The sequence below is a fragment of the Bos taurus genome, chromosome 10 (genome assembly GCF_002263795.3).
Source record: "Bos taurus isolate L1 Dominette 01449 registration number 42190680 breed Hereford chromosome 10, ARS-UCD2.0, whole genome shotgun sequence".
NCBI classification, from domain to species: domain Eukaryota; kingdom Metazoa; phylum Chordata; class Mammalia; order Artiodactyla; family Bovidae; genus Bos; species Bos taurus.
In genome coordinates this window covers 60,846,286-60,862,982 of record NC_037337.1, presented here as the reverse complement: position 1 = coordinate 60,862,982, position 16,697 = coordinate 60,846,286, and the positions used below count along the sequence as shown (strand labels likewise).

Sequence of the window (16,697 nt, the reverse complement as noted above, 5' to 3'; positions counted from 1 at the left end):
AATAAACAGTATTTCTTTTAAAATATACTTCAGTTTTTGATTTGTACTAATTCAGCAATGCTCTAAACTCATGAAACAATGCTTCCAATTTCCAAGCTTCTTAGGCTAGGAAATCAAAGCAATAATTATAAGCAGCCAAAAATTCATTGGAAAAAAATCAGTCTTTTGTTGTTCTTATGGCTACTATCAAATGACTGATATGACTGCCTTTTTTTAACTTCACTATTTTTTCTTGACATTAGAGATACAAAAGTTTAGTTTTTGATATGCCTTGTTATATAATTCACTGTGGCATTATATGCTGGTATGAACTACTCTATGACAGTATTCCTCTAGATATAAAGGTAATTCTCTCGTAGGTAAAATACCCAGAGAGAATGCCAACATTGTCATTAGAAACTTCTTTCTCAGTGTCACCTGAACTGACTCAACTGCACATTAAACTATATTTGGACAACTTTGCAACCCGTTTATGGCTGAAACAAAAAAAATAAACTGCTTTAGGCTTTTGTAATAAGGTTCCACAACACAGCTTGCCTTCTGATAATTTCATGTGTTATAATACTGGGAACTGTGATATTCTGGTTGTAGATATTCTAGAAATACTGTTTCTAATATTTTTATATTAGATTTAAATATAATATTTATTAATCTTTCTAATAAAATTTCTAATATCTAGAAAATTAGAGTTTATAGGGTCTCAAAGAGTCAGACACAACTGAGTGACTAACACACACACACATACACACACGCAAGACTGCTGTAAGAAGTTTTCATTTTTGCACCTGAGTACTTTAGAAAATGATTTTATTTCTAATTCCACCCTTTTGTGGTAATTGATTTGCAAGATTCTTACTGGTTCTTATTTTAAAGGAATGAGAGGTACAGATCTCTTGGGTCCAGAATGAAGAGGGTTTGGGTTTATAGCATTCCTCTCACCTAACTTTCCAACTGCCGGACTTCCCCCTCCAGTGTCAGTTCTCTTCCAGTCTATCTGAGTTCTGCAAATGACACTGCTATTTATCCTGTTACACATGTCAGACATCTGGAATTTAACCTTGACTCTTCCTTGTTTCTCACACTGAATTATCACCTAGCTTTGTCTCCAAAATCTATCTCCCCACTTCTTTCCTCTCCCTGCTCTGATCCCAGTCTAAGGCATTATCAATTCCAAACTGAATTACAGCTACAGCCTCCTAACTGGTCTCTTTACTTCAACTTTTGCCATCCTCCAAATCATTCTCACAAAGTTTTCAGGATGATCACATTACTCATTGATTATTATACATTATCCTTAGAATTACATCCAAAGTCCCCAACACTGATATCAAGCTCCTACACAGACAGGAGGGAGGGGACCTATGTATACCTACGGCTGATTCATGTTGACGTATGGCAGAAACCAACACAAATTTGTAAACCAATTATCCTCAAAAATAAAGTAAAACCAAAAAAGATCCCACGCACATTGGTCTCATATCACCTAACTTTTCTCTTGTTCACTCAACTCCAGTTACACTGTCATTTAGTTTCTAGAACATACCAAGCTCATTTTCACCTCAGAGCTTTTGTTTTTCCCTGTTACCTTTGCCTGGAATGTATTACCTTCATTTCTGATTTCTTCTTATCCTTCAGATTTCAGTTTAATCACCACCTCCTCAGAAAGGTCTTTTGTGACCAGATTTAAACCACAATGACATCCATGAAACATTAAAAACGATCGTTTTAGCACTCATTTTGCTATGTAGACAATGAACATGGAACCAAAGAATGACAATTTAAAGCAAAGAATGTAGTAACCCTAATCGCCCAGAGTCTTTGTTGTTTTCCGTAATGTTTTCCTGGGGTTGAAGCAAAACTCTCTCCATAGCCATTACAACAATTTCCAACTGTTAGAGTGGCACTTGTTATCAAAAAAGGCACTAATGTATAGCATTGAATCAAGGAGATAGATTCTTTGCTAAAGTTAAGTGTTAATTTAAGGAGAGTCTAGGCAATCACGAGTAAATTGTATAATTTGACTTCATTATACTGATATTTCTGAATTGGGAAAAAAAGTAGTAACTCTGGAGATCTTGCTCCAGGTCTAAAGTTAATTTAGTAAGTTAAAACTATAATTTGAAGAACTTGATTTCTAGATTAGCATATTAGATAACTTTTTACAAATCTAAAATTAAACAACAATTTTATATTGACTCAAGAGACACAAAGAATCTAGATACACTTGTAAACTGAGATATTTATATAGTTGAGTCACAGGCACACAATTTTGAGCATATGACTCAGACTTTGTATCTTATATACAGTAAGCTTTAAAATGTTAGGGCTTAAGTGTAAGCACAAAGTTTGCATGACTCAAGATTTATAGGAACCCCCACACTTGCTCAATTATTTTTGACATTTTTCTTTGGAGTTTAACTAGCGCCTTTGCCCAGGTCTATAATGTTTATAAGTAGAACTGCCTGTACTCCAGCTTCCTGTTACACTTAGAATAACCTCTAACTCTTATTACCATGACCTTCAAAGTTCTTTACGATCTGGCTCCTGCCTACTTTTTCAGTTTCACTAATCTCTCACAACTCTTCCCACTGCTCATGTACTTCATTCAACATATTGGCCTTCTTTCAGTTCTTGAAACACACCAACATCAGTCTTGTTCCAGGCAGCGCAAACTTTATCTCCTCAGATGGGTCTTTCTAACTTAAAATAGGTCCCTCTATCCATTTACCCCTCTATCTCCTATCTCCTTGGACACCTTGTTTCTATCCTACCCACACCCACGCTGCCTCTGTCATATACACAGGCCAAAGGGCTGTGTTTATGTTCTCTCACCAGAAAGCATTCTCTGTAAGTGCAAAGACCACTTCTAGAATACTCACTGTACCTCCAACAGTCTGGGACAACATCTGGCACCAAATAACTATTTGATAAATAGTTAAGTGAATGAACTAAGGAAGTGAGTAACACTGGTTGAATGGCATGATCCAAAGTTGAGGCTGAATTGATGAAATGGGACTGACAGAATAAAAGATGAAAATAAATCCATAGTTTGGTGATAGTGATGAGAATGTAGCAGAAATAAATCTTGGATCACAATCTCAAATATGCAAGAGGTAACATACAACCTTATAAATGATCCTGGCTTCAAGTTTGAGAATTTCACCCCCCCCTTACCTCTCACCACTGGTTAGTAGAAACTTATGTCAACTGTTGGGTTCCCTCCTCTGTTTCAAGATGAGAGAGAATTCTGGCCCAAGACAAGGGACTCAGTTGTGTCCTCTGTCTGTTCTAGTTACTTGTAGGTGTCTACTGACTGCTCATGAAGTTTCCTCAGGTCTGGGTTCTCTGCTTTTCCAGATGTCTTTTAAAACATGAGAAATATTTATAAGGGGTGCTTTGAGTCTGTCTGTTTCTAGATACGTAGGCAGTCTTTACTCTTTGGAGCTTTGCTGCTTCTGCTGTGTGCTGGGGTACTACCAGAAATGTAGAGTGTGGCTCCCAAAGAGATTTTTCTCTATGCTGCCTGATCTATGGGCTCTACCTTCTCTGGGATTCTTTTCAAAGACACGTTGATGTTTCACTTCTTTTCAGGGCATTTAGCACAACCCTATGAAGCAGATTTGGGCTTTACTCAAGTTGGAAGATATATATGACTTTTTCTTCTACATCTTTCCTTTTCAATCACAAAGTTTGGATATCTTTTTGAAAATATGAATAATGGAAAAGATAGGATAAAGGAACACAATTTTGAATTTCTTAAACTTATTCTCCTGGCAGAAATTAAATTAGTTTGGGTCAGAATAGAGGCATAGAGTGCAGTTATGATCATGTCACTCTTCTGATTATCATCCCATAATGGCCATTGCTCTTGGGATAAAGATCAAACTCTGACTTAGCCCACCAGGGCTAAGTTTCTCCAGCTTTTTTACATACCAAAGTCCTTCTCATTCTCTCTCCTAGAGCTCACTGGTGTTTCCTTGTTGAAAGAACTCCCTCTCATCCTTTAAACTGCAGCTCTACTGGCATTAGCACAGGGAAAGCTTCCTATTGCCACTTATGGTAGACACTCATAGCACTGTGTACTTTACAGTACTTGTCCATGATGGACACTTTCTTTCATGAAATGAGAAATGCAAGAAAAACCAATAAAATGCTTTTTTTACTGTCAGATTACCAAAACCCCCAGTGTTTGACAATACACTATACTGAACAGGCACCATATATACTGTGAATGAGACTAAAAACTAGTTCAACTTCTGTGGAGAGTAAACTGGCAATATCCATTCAAATGATATGTTTATAATTTTATTCATTGTGTCATTTTTTTTTGTAATAGAAAAAGACTGGAAATAAATTAATTGTTCAACAACAGGAAGCTAGTCAAATACATTGTGATATATTCATTCAATGGGGTACTGTGCAGCTGTAAAAAAAAAATGAGGTAATTTTCTAAATACTGAGATGGGAAGATTTTCTTTTTTTTTATTAAGTAAAAAATGCAACATGCAGAACATTGTGTATGATATGCTACCTTTTCCATAAAAAGAGAACAAGTAAAACTGTATACACACATATATATTCAGTTTGCCTATATATGCATACAAAATTATGGAAAGATACACCAGAAACTAAATATAGGTAATAACAATGATTACCTATAGGGAAAGGATGGGAACTAGGAGGATGTGGAACAGGATAGAATATAAAAATGTAAAAGAATGAAAATATTTAATGATGTTCCCTCCTATTAATTATATTATACATACTTATGAATGTGACATCGGAGAAGGCAATGGCACCGCACTTCAGTACTCTTGCCTGGAAAATCACATGGACGGAGGAGCCTGGTAGGCTGCAGTCCATGGGGTCGCTAAGAGTCGGACACGACTGAGCGACTTCACTTTCTCTTTTCACTTTCTTGCATTGGAGAAGGAAATGGCAACCCACTCCAGTGTTCTTGCCTGGAGAGTCCCAGGGACGGGGAAGCCTGGTGGGCTGCCGTCTAGGGGTCACACAGAGTCAGACACGACTGAAGTGACTTAGCATAGCATTAGCATATGAATGTGACATAGTTTTAAAATTAATGACTAGAATGCAAAATTCATTAAACAAAAATATTTTCTATCATTTATCTCTTTTTGAAATAGGGACATAATGGAAGTTGCCTAAGCAAAACTAGGAGGTTAATCATTAACAACTGCCTATGTTTTTATGATATTTACTGAAATAGATTATTTGTATTCTTCTCATATAGTCTATCACCAAATCAAAGTAGGCAAGTGTTAGCACTGTTTCTTTTTTGAAGAATCCCAGGTACTAATCTCTACTTACTAAGAACAGTTTTTTAAAAAGTGAACTTTTAGAAATAGATGCAAGAATTCTTTGTTTTACAAATTTAATCCTTTGCTTTACAACTTTAAAGCTCAAGAGATAGAGATGTTTCCAATTAAAAATGAAGTTAACTCAAACTGGAAAAAACAAAAGAGCACCTCTGCAAAGTATTTTATGTGCTTAGCCTGTCATTATGTGTACCTTAAAACAAGAACAATAAATACTTGTTAATGTTATTACTAGTATGAAATTAAAAAAACCCAGAGGGTTTACCCTATCTGGAGATACCTAAGTTACTTTTGTTTCTGGATAATTCCTTTTGAAATATAATAAGAGATAAGTGAGGCTCTTCATTATGGCTGTGGTGGTTGTAGGCCCATAGCACGCACGCAAGCATTATGTAAACTGATAATCAAAGGATACCTATTCCCTTGTTAAGATTTAATCCATTCACTAATATTACTGCTATCATATTTTCAAATCACAATGTACAATGGCATCTAATGAACTCAAGATTGCTGGGAAAAATATCACAACCTCAGATATGCAGATGATACCACACTGATGGCAGAAAGTGAAGAGGAACTAAAGAGCCTCTTGATGAGGATGAAAGAGGAGAGTGAAAAAGCTGGTTTAAAACTCAACATTCAAAAAACAAAGATCATGGCATCCAGTCCTATCCCTTCATGGCAAAAAGACGAGGAAAAAGTGGAAGTAGTAATAGATATTCTTTTCCTGGGCTCCAAAATCATTGCGGATAGTGACTGCAGCCATGAAATTAAAAGACACTCACTCCTTGGAAGGAAAGCTATGATAAACCTAGACAGTGTATTAAAAAGTAGAGACATCGCTTTCCAACAAATGTCTGTATAGTCAAAGTTTTTATGATTTTTCCAGTAGACATGTACAGATGAGAGATTTGGATCAAAAAGAAGGCTGCAAGTCAAAGAATTGATGCTTTTGAACTGTGGTGCTGGAGAAGATTCTTGAGAGTCCCTTGGACTGCAAGGAGATCCAACCAGTCCATCCTAAAGGAAATCAACCCTGAATATTCATTGGAAGGATTGATGCTGAAGGTGAAACCCCAATACTTGGGTCACCTGATGGGAAGAGCCGACTCACTGGAAAAGACCATGATGCTGGGAAAGATTGAAGGCAGGAGGAGAAGAGGGCAACAGAGAATGAGATGGTTGGATGGCATCACTCACTCAATGGACATGAGTTTGAACAAACTCAGATACTGAAGGACAGGGAAGCCTGGCGTGCTGTAGTCCATGGGGTCACAAAGAGTCAGACATGACAGCGACTGAACAACAACAATGAACTTAGAGTACACAGATTACAATTTCATATTTACTTTGTTTCTAATTTTAATTTTATAATTAACCTTATACAGCAAATGAGGCACTAAGTACTCTTCATCATTTTTGAATTTAAGTCTTGAGCACTTAATTAGCAAATTTTGACTTCTGATTCCATGATTTCTTAGTATAAAATCTGTAGGGTCAATGTGGAATGGATGAATTTAGTAGCTCTTGAATATCTACATGTAAATTAGTTGTTAATAATTTTCATTTCTTTAGAAGGAATATCCGAGTCCTAGGAGTTCTACCCCTGCTCGTTATTGTTGCCTACAAAACTAATGGAGATATGATTTATAACACAGTAGCATCATATTTTCTTTTTTCTCTCTTCCTCCTTTTAGAGAAATACATGATGGAATATTTTGTAGTCATCTAGCTTTCAACAGAGGAGAAGGCAATGGCACCCCATTCCAGTACTCTTGCCTGGAAAATCCCATGAACACAGGAGCCTGGTAGGCTGCACTCCATGGGGTCGCTAAGAGTCGGACACGACTGAGAGACTTCACTTTCATGCACTGGAGAAGGAAATGGCAACCCACGCCAATGTTCTTGCCTTGAGAATCCCAGGGACGGGGGAGCCTGGTGGGCTACCGCCTATGGGGTCGCACAGAGTCGGACATGACTGAAGCTACTTAGCAGCAGCAGCAGCAGCAGCTTTCAACAGAGGCAATTATAGAAGGGTCATCCCCTTCTGCTCTAATAAACTTAGAAAAGTCATATTTGGTGCCTAAAGAGTAATTGAGTAAATTTAAACTGTGCTGTGCTCTTGATTCTGTTCCTCCAAGCATAGACACAAAAGGAAATTATAACTTATAATACAATTGAATGTATTAAATACTTGATTTTCTTTTCCTATTTGGTCTACGTGCACCACCTGGCGGTAAAGTAGTGCATTTCAAGTGCAGTTGTGTGTGTGTGTGTGTGTGTGTGTGTGTGTGTGTGTGTGTGCGCGCGCGCGCGCGCTGAGAGTATTACCATGGGAAATAGAAAGTTAATATGTATTCCTAAATGTTGATTTAGATTAACAATGCAATTATTTTGCAACAAATACCTAATGAAACTCTAGTATACTAATAAATACATGCTAGAACAGGAAACTAATATATACATGCTAAAAAAGGGGAGAATAACTCATGGTGGAAAGCAAAATAGCATTCTCTTTTTTACATGAGCTATACCTCTTAAAATTCTATCCTTAAATGAACATATATTTATTGCATCAATGTTTTTACTGAGGATGAGTCAACCATTGATAACCAATATAAAACCATATAAAATTTTATTTTTAATTTTTAAGAATAATAATTTAAAAGTATATATCCTCTTCCTGATCTTAGTAGGGTAAGCAACAAGTTACAGAATTTTAAAACTACAAGGCACCATAGAATCGTCTAGACTAATTTTACAAGTGTAGTAGCTGAGATTCAGAAACGTCAGGTGACTTGTCCAAAGTCATACTGGTAATTATTGGCTCAACTCAAGTAAGAATATAGGAACATAAGACATAAAGTTATAAGCAATGCTGAAATACCTCTATATGAAGAGATATACCCTTAACTCAGCTATACACTTCTTGAAGACACTAAGGTGTGACTTAATACATATTAGGAGTTTTATTCTAACATTCTTAACACAAAAGAATAATAGTAGCAATGTATGCTCCATAAATCTATGTAAAAGATTTCCTGGTAAAAGATCCCTTTACATATATGGTCAAAGCAATATTTTTAAACTTATTTCAACTGCTATGAGACAACCTAAAAAATTCTGTTTCCCTTTCTAACTGCTTCAGAATCAGAGATTTGTTTCTACAAAGTAGGTACCCATTTGTAGATCTGAGCATAAACCATGTTCACAGCTCCCTCTCATGACCACTGAATGAATACTATACAAGCCTCTTTTATTCTCACTGTTGTATTCAACTAACAGCTTACTGGTTAAGTTTTAATTGCTTCCAATGAGGTCAGCAAAGGTATTTATCGAAAAGCTCTGAATAAAAGGCTCCACACACACACACACAAGCTCACACGCGCTCACACACACAGAGAAAATCCTCGTGCCTGCTGTTGATTTATGGAAACAATTATGATTCCGCTGGAGAATTTCTCAGCTGAGAAATAGTTTGTAGCTACAGTAGAGAGGCTCAAGTTGCACAGGGCAGACAACAGACATGGAATTCTTGTGTATCCAGCTGTTATCAACAGAACAAGTAAGTGAATGTTACTTGTCTTTAAAAATAATGCTAACTGTTTGTTAGTAGTTTATCTATTTCTCTGCTTTTAGTCCTGAGGGGACAAGTAAAGTTACCAGACTTTTGAGCCGTGTGATTATCTACAGTAATTACGTTATAGAACTTACATAAAGATAAGGTTGAAATTCTCCAGAACAATTCTGACGTTTAACTTGAGAACTGTGGGCAGTTCAGAAGAAAATAACTGTGAAACCACAACTGTAAAAGAATAAAGACATCTAGGAAAAAGCATTAATATTTTGTTAATAGGAACTTTAGAACTGAATTTAAATCAACAGCTCTAAATTGCTGGATGTTTCTTATCAAATAGGGACTGGAATGAATGGTACAATCATGTTCAGATTAATCTCTACTAATATAGAACTTTTATAAGTCTACAAATAGAGTGGTAAGGACCCTGACATCCTCTGTGAAAACTGTTTTAAAGGTACCTTCACAGTAAGAATTACACAGTATGTTGTAAGAGTATTTGCCCACTGAAATTTATACAATCACTTTTCATCTTCCTCTCTCTCCTCCCTCCCCATTCTTGATCTCTCATTGCAAACAGAAGTCAAGTAGCAAACAGCATCTCAGCAACTGAGCTTATTACAACCTGCTTTTATAAGGATATACCAACAGAGAGTTATTTAAGGAGGACTCCTATACTGCTATCAGGACTAAAAGGATAAGGCTAACAATTTGGAGAGTGCAACCGCTCTTCCTTAAACCAATCTACAGTTCACAGATAGGAAGTGGTCAATGACCTAGGAGCAACAATCAACTCAAGATTTAATTTTCATTATGTTATTCATGAACACCCGGAGCACTATACTATAATGCGCAAATGGATACTGACATGGATCCTGCCAAGTTTGCTCTACAGATCATGCTTCCACATTATCTGTCTAGTGGGCACTATATCTTTAGCTTGCAATGACATGACTCCAGAGCAAATGGCTACAAATGTGAACTGTTCCAGCCCCGAGCGACATACAAGAAGTTATGATTACATGGAAGGAGGAGATATAAGAGTGAGAAGACTCTTCTGTCGAACACAGTGGTATCTGAGGATTGATAAACGAGGCAAAGTCAAAGGGACTCAAGAGATGAAGAATAATTACAGTAAGTAATGTTTTCTTATTTATAGAAAAGCTTATGAGCCTTAACAATCTGTGAAAAGATCAATTTTCAAGTGACATGCTTTCTAAATTTCCCTTTGTTTTGGAAAAAATTTAAATGTAATTTTCTATTGGCTCTTAATTGGGATAAACTATGTTCCCAAAAATATCTCCTGGAGTAGGGCAAATATAATAATATTACAGTTGGAGCTGATAAACCAAGCCAATTTGAAAATATATTCTCCATGTTCTAAGCTCAAATGCTCCTATGTTAAGCAAAACATAAATATTATTAATTATACTGAAATGTGATTTATTGTCTTCTAGCAAAGCTCACTAGGAACTCTCCTTAGAATACTCAGTGAATGCTCACCAAAAATGCATTATCATTATTTTGAGGAAATACAGATTTTTTTCAAAAAATAATTTGGTTTCTCTTGAAAAAATATTTCCATGGTGTCAAATACTGAATTGTGCTAAATTGACTTGTGCAATTGTATATAACTATAAAACAGATAGGAATCTGTGGTCTCCTCATCTGTTCATGTCATAGGAACTTGTATTTGATTGCTTAATTATTTACCTAGGCACAAAAACAGGCTCCTCCTAACATTTTTTTATCTTCATATTCTATGCCATAAAAGTTCTATGTTACCTTAAGGGAAATATAAATGTGAAGGAGGAAATAAAAGTGAGTTGGAAGAGACATTAATTTCATGATTCAAATGTAGATAATTATATTTTCTTCAATAATCAGTTATTCTTTTTATCTTGATATATCAGGTTTGGATTTATCATTTAGCAGTTATGATTAATAACCAATTTCAAAAGTATTAAATTTTATGGAGTAAAATATATACCTGAACATGTACACTAAGAATTTAAAATCCCTGAGTGAAAAGAAAGTTTGTTTGCATTACTAGCACTTGAACAATGTTATAACATATCATTTTATAATGTTACATATGTTAAACTTAATTGAAAAAGAATGCATGGGGGTGATACTGTAAACATTTGCTTAGCATAGTGCCAGGCTTACAAGTGAACATTTAAAACTTTGCTGCTTATTTAATAAATGTCTTTTAGGCTTCTAAACTATTAATAATAAACCAATATGGGAATATGGAGAATTATGTTTCCAATATGAAAATGAGAGAAACTACTTTTTAAACTATAATTGATATAGAATGTTAAGGCCATTTTAATGGATTGCTAACAGTATGGTTATTATTATCTCTATTAATAATGTTATCATGTTAGTTCTAGAATATTGTTCTGATTATACTGAAGTTTAGCTAAGGAAATAACTATTTGGAGGAAAGTTTTGTGGATAGCTATTTCTATGTGAGCAAAAGAATCTGGCTCATATCAATAAATGACCCCATGGACTGTGGCCTGCCAGGCTCCTCTGTCCATGAAACTCTCCAGGAAAGATACTGGAATGGGTAGCCATTCCCTTCTCCAGGGGATCTTCCCAACCCAGGGATCAAACCCAGGTCTCCTGCACTGCAGGAGGATTCTTTACCATCTGAGCCACGAGGGAAGCCCATTTAAAAGTTATTGAGATTTATAATGGATAACAGAACTTGGTGGAGAAAACAGAGCCCAGGTGGAAGTTATGACAGATAGGTCCAAACCCTGCCTGTGACTGACTCTGGTACAACTCCTTACTTTTTCCAATTCTCATTTTTTAATCTGTAAGTTGTGGGATATGTACAGATGATCCAATATACATTTTAGTTCTTACAGTATATTTTAATCTAAACTTTAGAATATATAACACAAATGTGAACAATCTAAATTATATGATTATATGATATAATTACCATATATATTGAATGAGATGAAAGTGAATATCATCTTAATGATAAGTTGAGCTGTCAGAACTAATTTCAAATTGTAGTAGTAAAGTTATTGAGCCTAAACACTGTAGAATTCTTCCATAGGCTAATTCCTTTTGACTGCTTTTACCAAGTAATGAAAAAGTGAAAAATTAGATGCAAAATTCAGTGAAAGTGAACATTATTCATAATTATTTGGGATCAATTAGAATATCTAAAATTGGAATACCTGCGATAAGAATGCATTCAGATATATGTGTCTTATTTTGTATTAAAATTTCTTGAAACTATGAAACTCAGATATTTTAAAACATACACAAAGTACTAAAATTTTCCATAGTTTGAAACACAATTTAGCACTGACCTTGAGTAACCATAAAGGCAATATGGTACATAATTTCTCTTCTAACACTAATTCTGTAGTAAAAAATAAAGGAACAAAGAAAGTGAGGAAGTAAAGAAAGAAGGAAAGAAAGAAAGTCATCCTATATCATTATAAGTTAGAATGTCACAATACCAATGTACTAAAAGAAATAATATATATTATGTAAATAATCTTATTTCTATAAGCTTTTTCATAGACTGTATATACTTTCTTGATAGTATATACCATATATAGTGTATATACTTCCAGGTAAATTCTCCTAGAGAGGGAAGCTTACATCTGGATCCTTTCAGTAAGCTCCAAATTGTTGTCAAGTTTTGCTGCTATCTTACTGAAGAATAAGCCTATCAGACTTCTTCATAAATAGAGGCTAACTCACTGTTGTCTACAGAAAATCCTAAGGTACTCCATTGAAAAATATACAGAGAATAACATAGAAGAGAATTCTAATATTTATTTCCTGACTAATTTTAAAATTGAGTGTCTCATACAAAAAATGCAAATTGCCCTAGGTGAAGTTGAAGCTACTGCATCCAGATACAAAGAAATTGCTCAGAAGATTTCGTTTAAAAGTCAAAGAAAACAAAAATCTGAAATTACAAAACTTATTGTTTATATCTCTCAATCCTTAACTGAATTAATGAATAAATGAACAAAAGCTGTTTCCTTCCTATTTCATTAAAATGAGAAAGTAAAAGGTAACTGGATTATCTACTAGGTTGAAATACCAAGTACAGAAAGTGGAAAAGATCAAAATTAAACTTCGAATTTCATGTGTTCTGATGCCTTAACTTCGTTCATACATTGTTGAACGTTCTTCTTTGGAGGCCTTTTAAGATGGGATACATTTAAATGTCTTAGATGATAAAATTTGGCATGAAAAGTTGGACATCATCTACATGAACAGTGGTTTTCTGGGTTACCATAAGAAAGTCCCTAGTCTATTTTCATGGCTTTGCTGTGAATGAAAGGGAAAATGACCTGAAGATATTAATGCATCTTGAAGGACTGCTTGCTTCACCAGCAGAAGCACCGCTCCTTCATAGGAATGTGGTTTATAAGATGTTGCTAAGATAATGGATTGGAGTAGGTAGGTGAGGTGAAAAATCTGGGTGTATAATTCTGCTTCCAGAAGTGGTAGGCTGGGGCAGGTGTATGGAGGGTTGGAGGAAGAGAAGGGGAGTGATAGGGAGTGGATATGACGACTCATGTCTCACATCTTTGTTACTGTTGTTTAGCCGCTCAGTCGTGTCCAACTCTTCTGCAACCCCATGGAGTGTAGCCTGCCAGGCTCCTCTGTCCATGGGATTTCCCAGGCAAGAACACTGGAGGGGGTCACCACTACCTTCTCCAGGGGATCTTCCTGACCTGGGGATAGAATCCATGTCTCCTGCACTGGCCAGCTGATTCTTTACCACTGAGCCACCTGGGAAGTCCCTCACATCTTTAGGGAATTAAGAAAATCATCTAAGCTACCCTGGGTTGTAAAAGTCTCACTTCAGGCTTAATTACAGTGCTGTCTTGTGAAATATTTTATATCTAAATAAGATTGAATAAATGACAGTAAAAAATGCACCAAGGAACCCAACAGAAACAAGACTTGTATTAGTAACTGTATAAGCAAGACCCGGCTATGTCAAAATAGGAATTTATAAGAGGCCAAGAGCTGCTGAATTGCATTTCTGACTCTGGGAGAGAGAGAAAGTATCACTGGAGAACTGGTCCTGAGAGAGCACACTATTCTTACCCAAGGAGAGGAAAGCCTCTCCTTTTAACTTGTTCTCTGGTGGCACCACATTTAGCCTTTTAGTAGGCTTCTAAGAGATGAAACTAGAACCTAACCTGAATTAATAATAATAATAGTAAAAGCACAAAATGCCCCTCCAAAATGAAATAATCCACATTCTCTGCAGAAGGAGAGCGTTAATAATATCACAAAGGGACTGGCAACAGATGGTCAGTCCTTCCACTGAGGTAGTCAGAGCTTTCCACTCGGGGACAAGGCCAGGGGGTGAATTTAGATAATTGGCCCAGGCAGCCCATCAGCAGACAGAGGCTATCACTCCACACCTGACACAAATAGCTGCTGTTTAAGCTGGGAGTTGAGGTGCCAAGTGAGAGACAGCAGCAGTGCACTGGGCAGATGACAACTGCCCTGAAAGACAGATGTGAACTCAGTCCCTTGGAATGATTTTCTTGCTTTTGACATTCAATTACTAAAAAAGTTTTTCTCTTCCCATTTCTTTAGAGAAGGAATTCTTAATAGCCATAAGCCATTGATTCAAGAAAAAGTATGCCTCACTTGTTACAATTAAGCATTGAAAGTTCCATAGTAAGAAAAGGGTTAGCCATTCTGAAAACTGGCCAGTGATTTGGCAATATTCTCTTTTGGATTGTTAGACTGTGATGGGATATGGCCTAACAATCGGCAAAAAGAAAATAAACACACTGTTGTTGGATTTGACTTTGACCACAAAATCTTCAGCGATTTAATTGTCAACAATTCTTTGGATAAGTTCCTGCTCAACAAGAATCTCTGCTAGTAGCTAACAAATATACATATCTCCTCTAAATATAAAGATGGTAAACTTGCTTATGCTTCAATGAGTTCTTAGTAGGTTATCTAAAAGAAAAAAATAACTCACACTGTCAAAGGAAGAAATAAAAAAATCACAACAACCTTATTTAAAAAAAATAGACAATGACAAACATATCTATGGAATTTAATGAAAACTGTAGAATTACTGACAAAATGGAATCCTATAGAACTGGTGACCTGCATTTCCTTAAGTTCCCAAGGTTTAAATTATGGAAGATTTGGAAATAACAGCTATTTGGAAATAGCTCAATTTGGAAATATTAGCTATTCTTTGAAAACTCTAATATTAAGAATAATTTTCCATTTTATGGTCTTCCTCTGTTTTTAGGCTAATACCAGTGTCTGGTGTTTAATAAATGCTAACAACAGCTCATTGCCACAGGTGTATTTCTTATTTATTTTATAGATTCTTATTTGAACTGATCATCACTTTCATTTCTTATCAATCCAGAGTATCTGATCATGCACTTTACCTTGTGACTCAGTTGTATCACAACTCTTCAGCCTATAGTTTTAGAGCTTTCAGAGACCCAGGTGAATTGAAGAGGATGTAAGATGCCACCTTTTAGATCTATGTGGAAGGGATTTCTTTTCTAGATTTTTCTATTTCTCAGCCTTAACTAGATATTGAAACCAGCTGGGAAACTTTAAAAAATACTGATACCAGGTTCCATCCACAAAAATTCTCATTAAATTTATTTGGGGTGCAGCCTGGGCATCAGAAATTTCAAAAGTTCCCCAGATAATCCTGACATGGCTACAAAACCACGGGGATCACATTAGATTACTGGGGAAACCACCCCCTAGTTAAAGGAGACTCTTGTGAAGGCACGAAGAACCCAGGCATCAGTGTTTGTTTAAAGCTCTCCAGTGATTCTAATCTGCAGCTAAGGTTGAAAACCACTACTTAAGGAGCCAAGGCTTCTAATTCAGCAGGATTCCCCCTAGGTGTCCTGGGAATGTTTTGGAACCCTTAGAGGGCTCCAGAGTTCACCTTTGCCCTGGAGGATTTTAAAATGGGCCCATCAGGAACGAATCTCTGGATAATGCATCAGGATTCAACATTTTTGACAAATCTTAGTGGATCTAACATTTGGTGAACTGGCTTGGAAATCCATGTGATGACAGCTTTCTAGCTACTATTTAAGAAGGCATCTTTGATGAACGAGTTCATTGCTGGGAAAAAATTAGGTCCTGTGCCACAATTTCACAATAACAGCAGGTCTGATTCCCTTCTGACACTTTCAAGTGATGCTGCAAGCAGGGAACCTGGAGTATACGCATCAAGGCCAGCTTACAAGGCACTTAAATTAGCCATTTATGATTATGAACTGATGCCCCCAAATTAGGGTTTTACCTCCTATGGCCACCCTACAAAAGCAGTGATTTAAAGAGACAAGCTGCAGTCTAGAAAATCTAATAGGAAAGAAACTACAAGCCTAGAGGGTTTATTCAGATTAGTGAAAGACTACGAACCTAAAAGTTTGTTCTGTTTGTAAGTTAGGGATTAAAGCAAAGCTTTCTTTCCTTTCTTTTCTAAATCCCAGCTTTCTTCCACTGCACCAAAATAGCATAGTAACTTCTTTTACATTACGACTGGAATACAATACATTTCTATGTTTTAATTTCATATATGGCACATAGAAGAGGCAGGAATTGCATATACCTAAGTAATATGGATAAAAACAACATTAAATGAAATGGGCTTCCACATGAATTCCTACTTTTTCTAAACTATATTCAAGCTTTAAAAAAAAGTTCTGAGGTACGATTAACATGCAAAAAGTTGTAATTATTGAAAGTTACAATTTGATGAATTCAGAGGT

The 16,697-nt window shown here is 36.0% G+C and overlaps 2 protein-coding genes across 5 annotated transcripts in view; one reads left to right on the top strand and one right to left on the bottom strand.

Moving 5' to 3' along the window:
• FAM227B (family with sequence similarity 227 member B) overlaps positions 1-16,697 on the bottom strand; it is a 212,363-nt gene that overhangs the window by 61,748 nt on the left and 133,918 nt on the right. The window lies entirely within an intron of this gene.
• The window catches only part of FGF7 (fibroblast growth factor 7), a 61,649-nt gene continuing 53,777 nt past the window's right edge, over positions 8,826-16,697 (top strand). Inside the window, exons 1-2 of one of the 2 annotated variants that reach the window (XM_005211861.4) lie at positions 8,826-8,904; positions 9,497-10,050. In XM_005211861.4, the coding sequence (XP_005211918.1) occupies positions 9,765-10,050 (286 nt within the window). In that variant the 5' untranslated portion in view covers positions 8,826-8,904; positions 9,497-9,764. Of the gene's footprint in view, positions 8,905-9,496; positions 10,051-16,697 lie in introns of those variants that run through there. The other variant, NM_001193131.1, reaches the window with a different exon arrangement.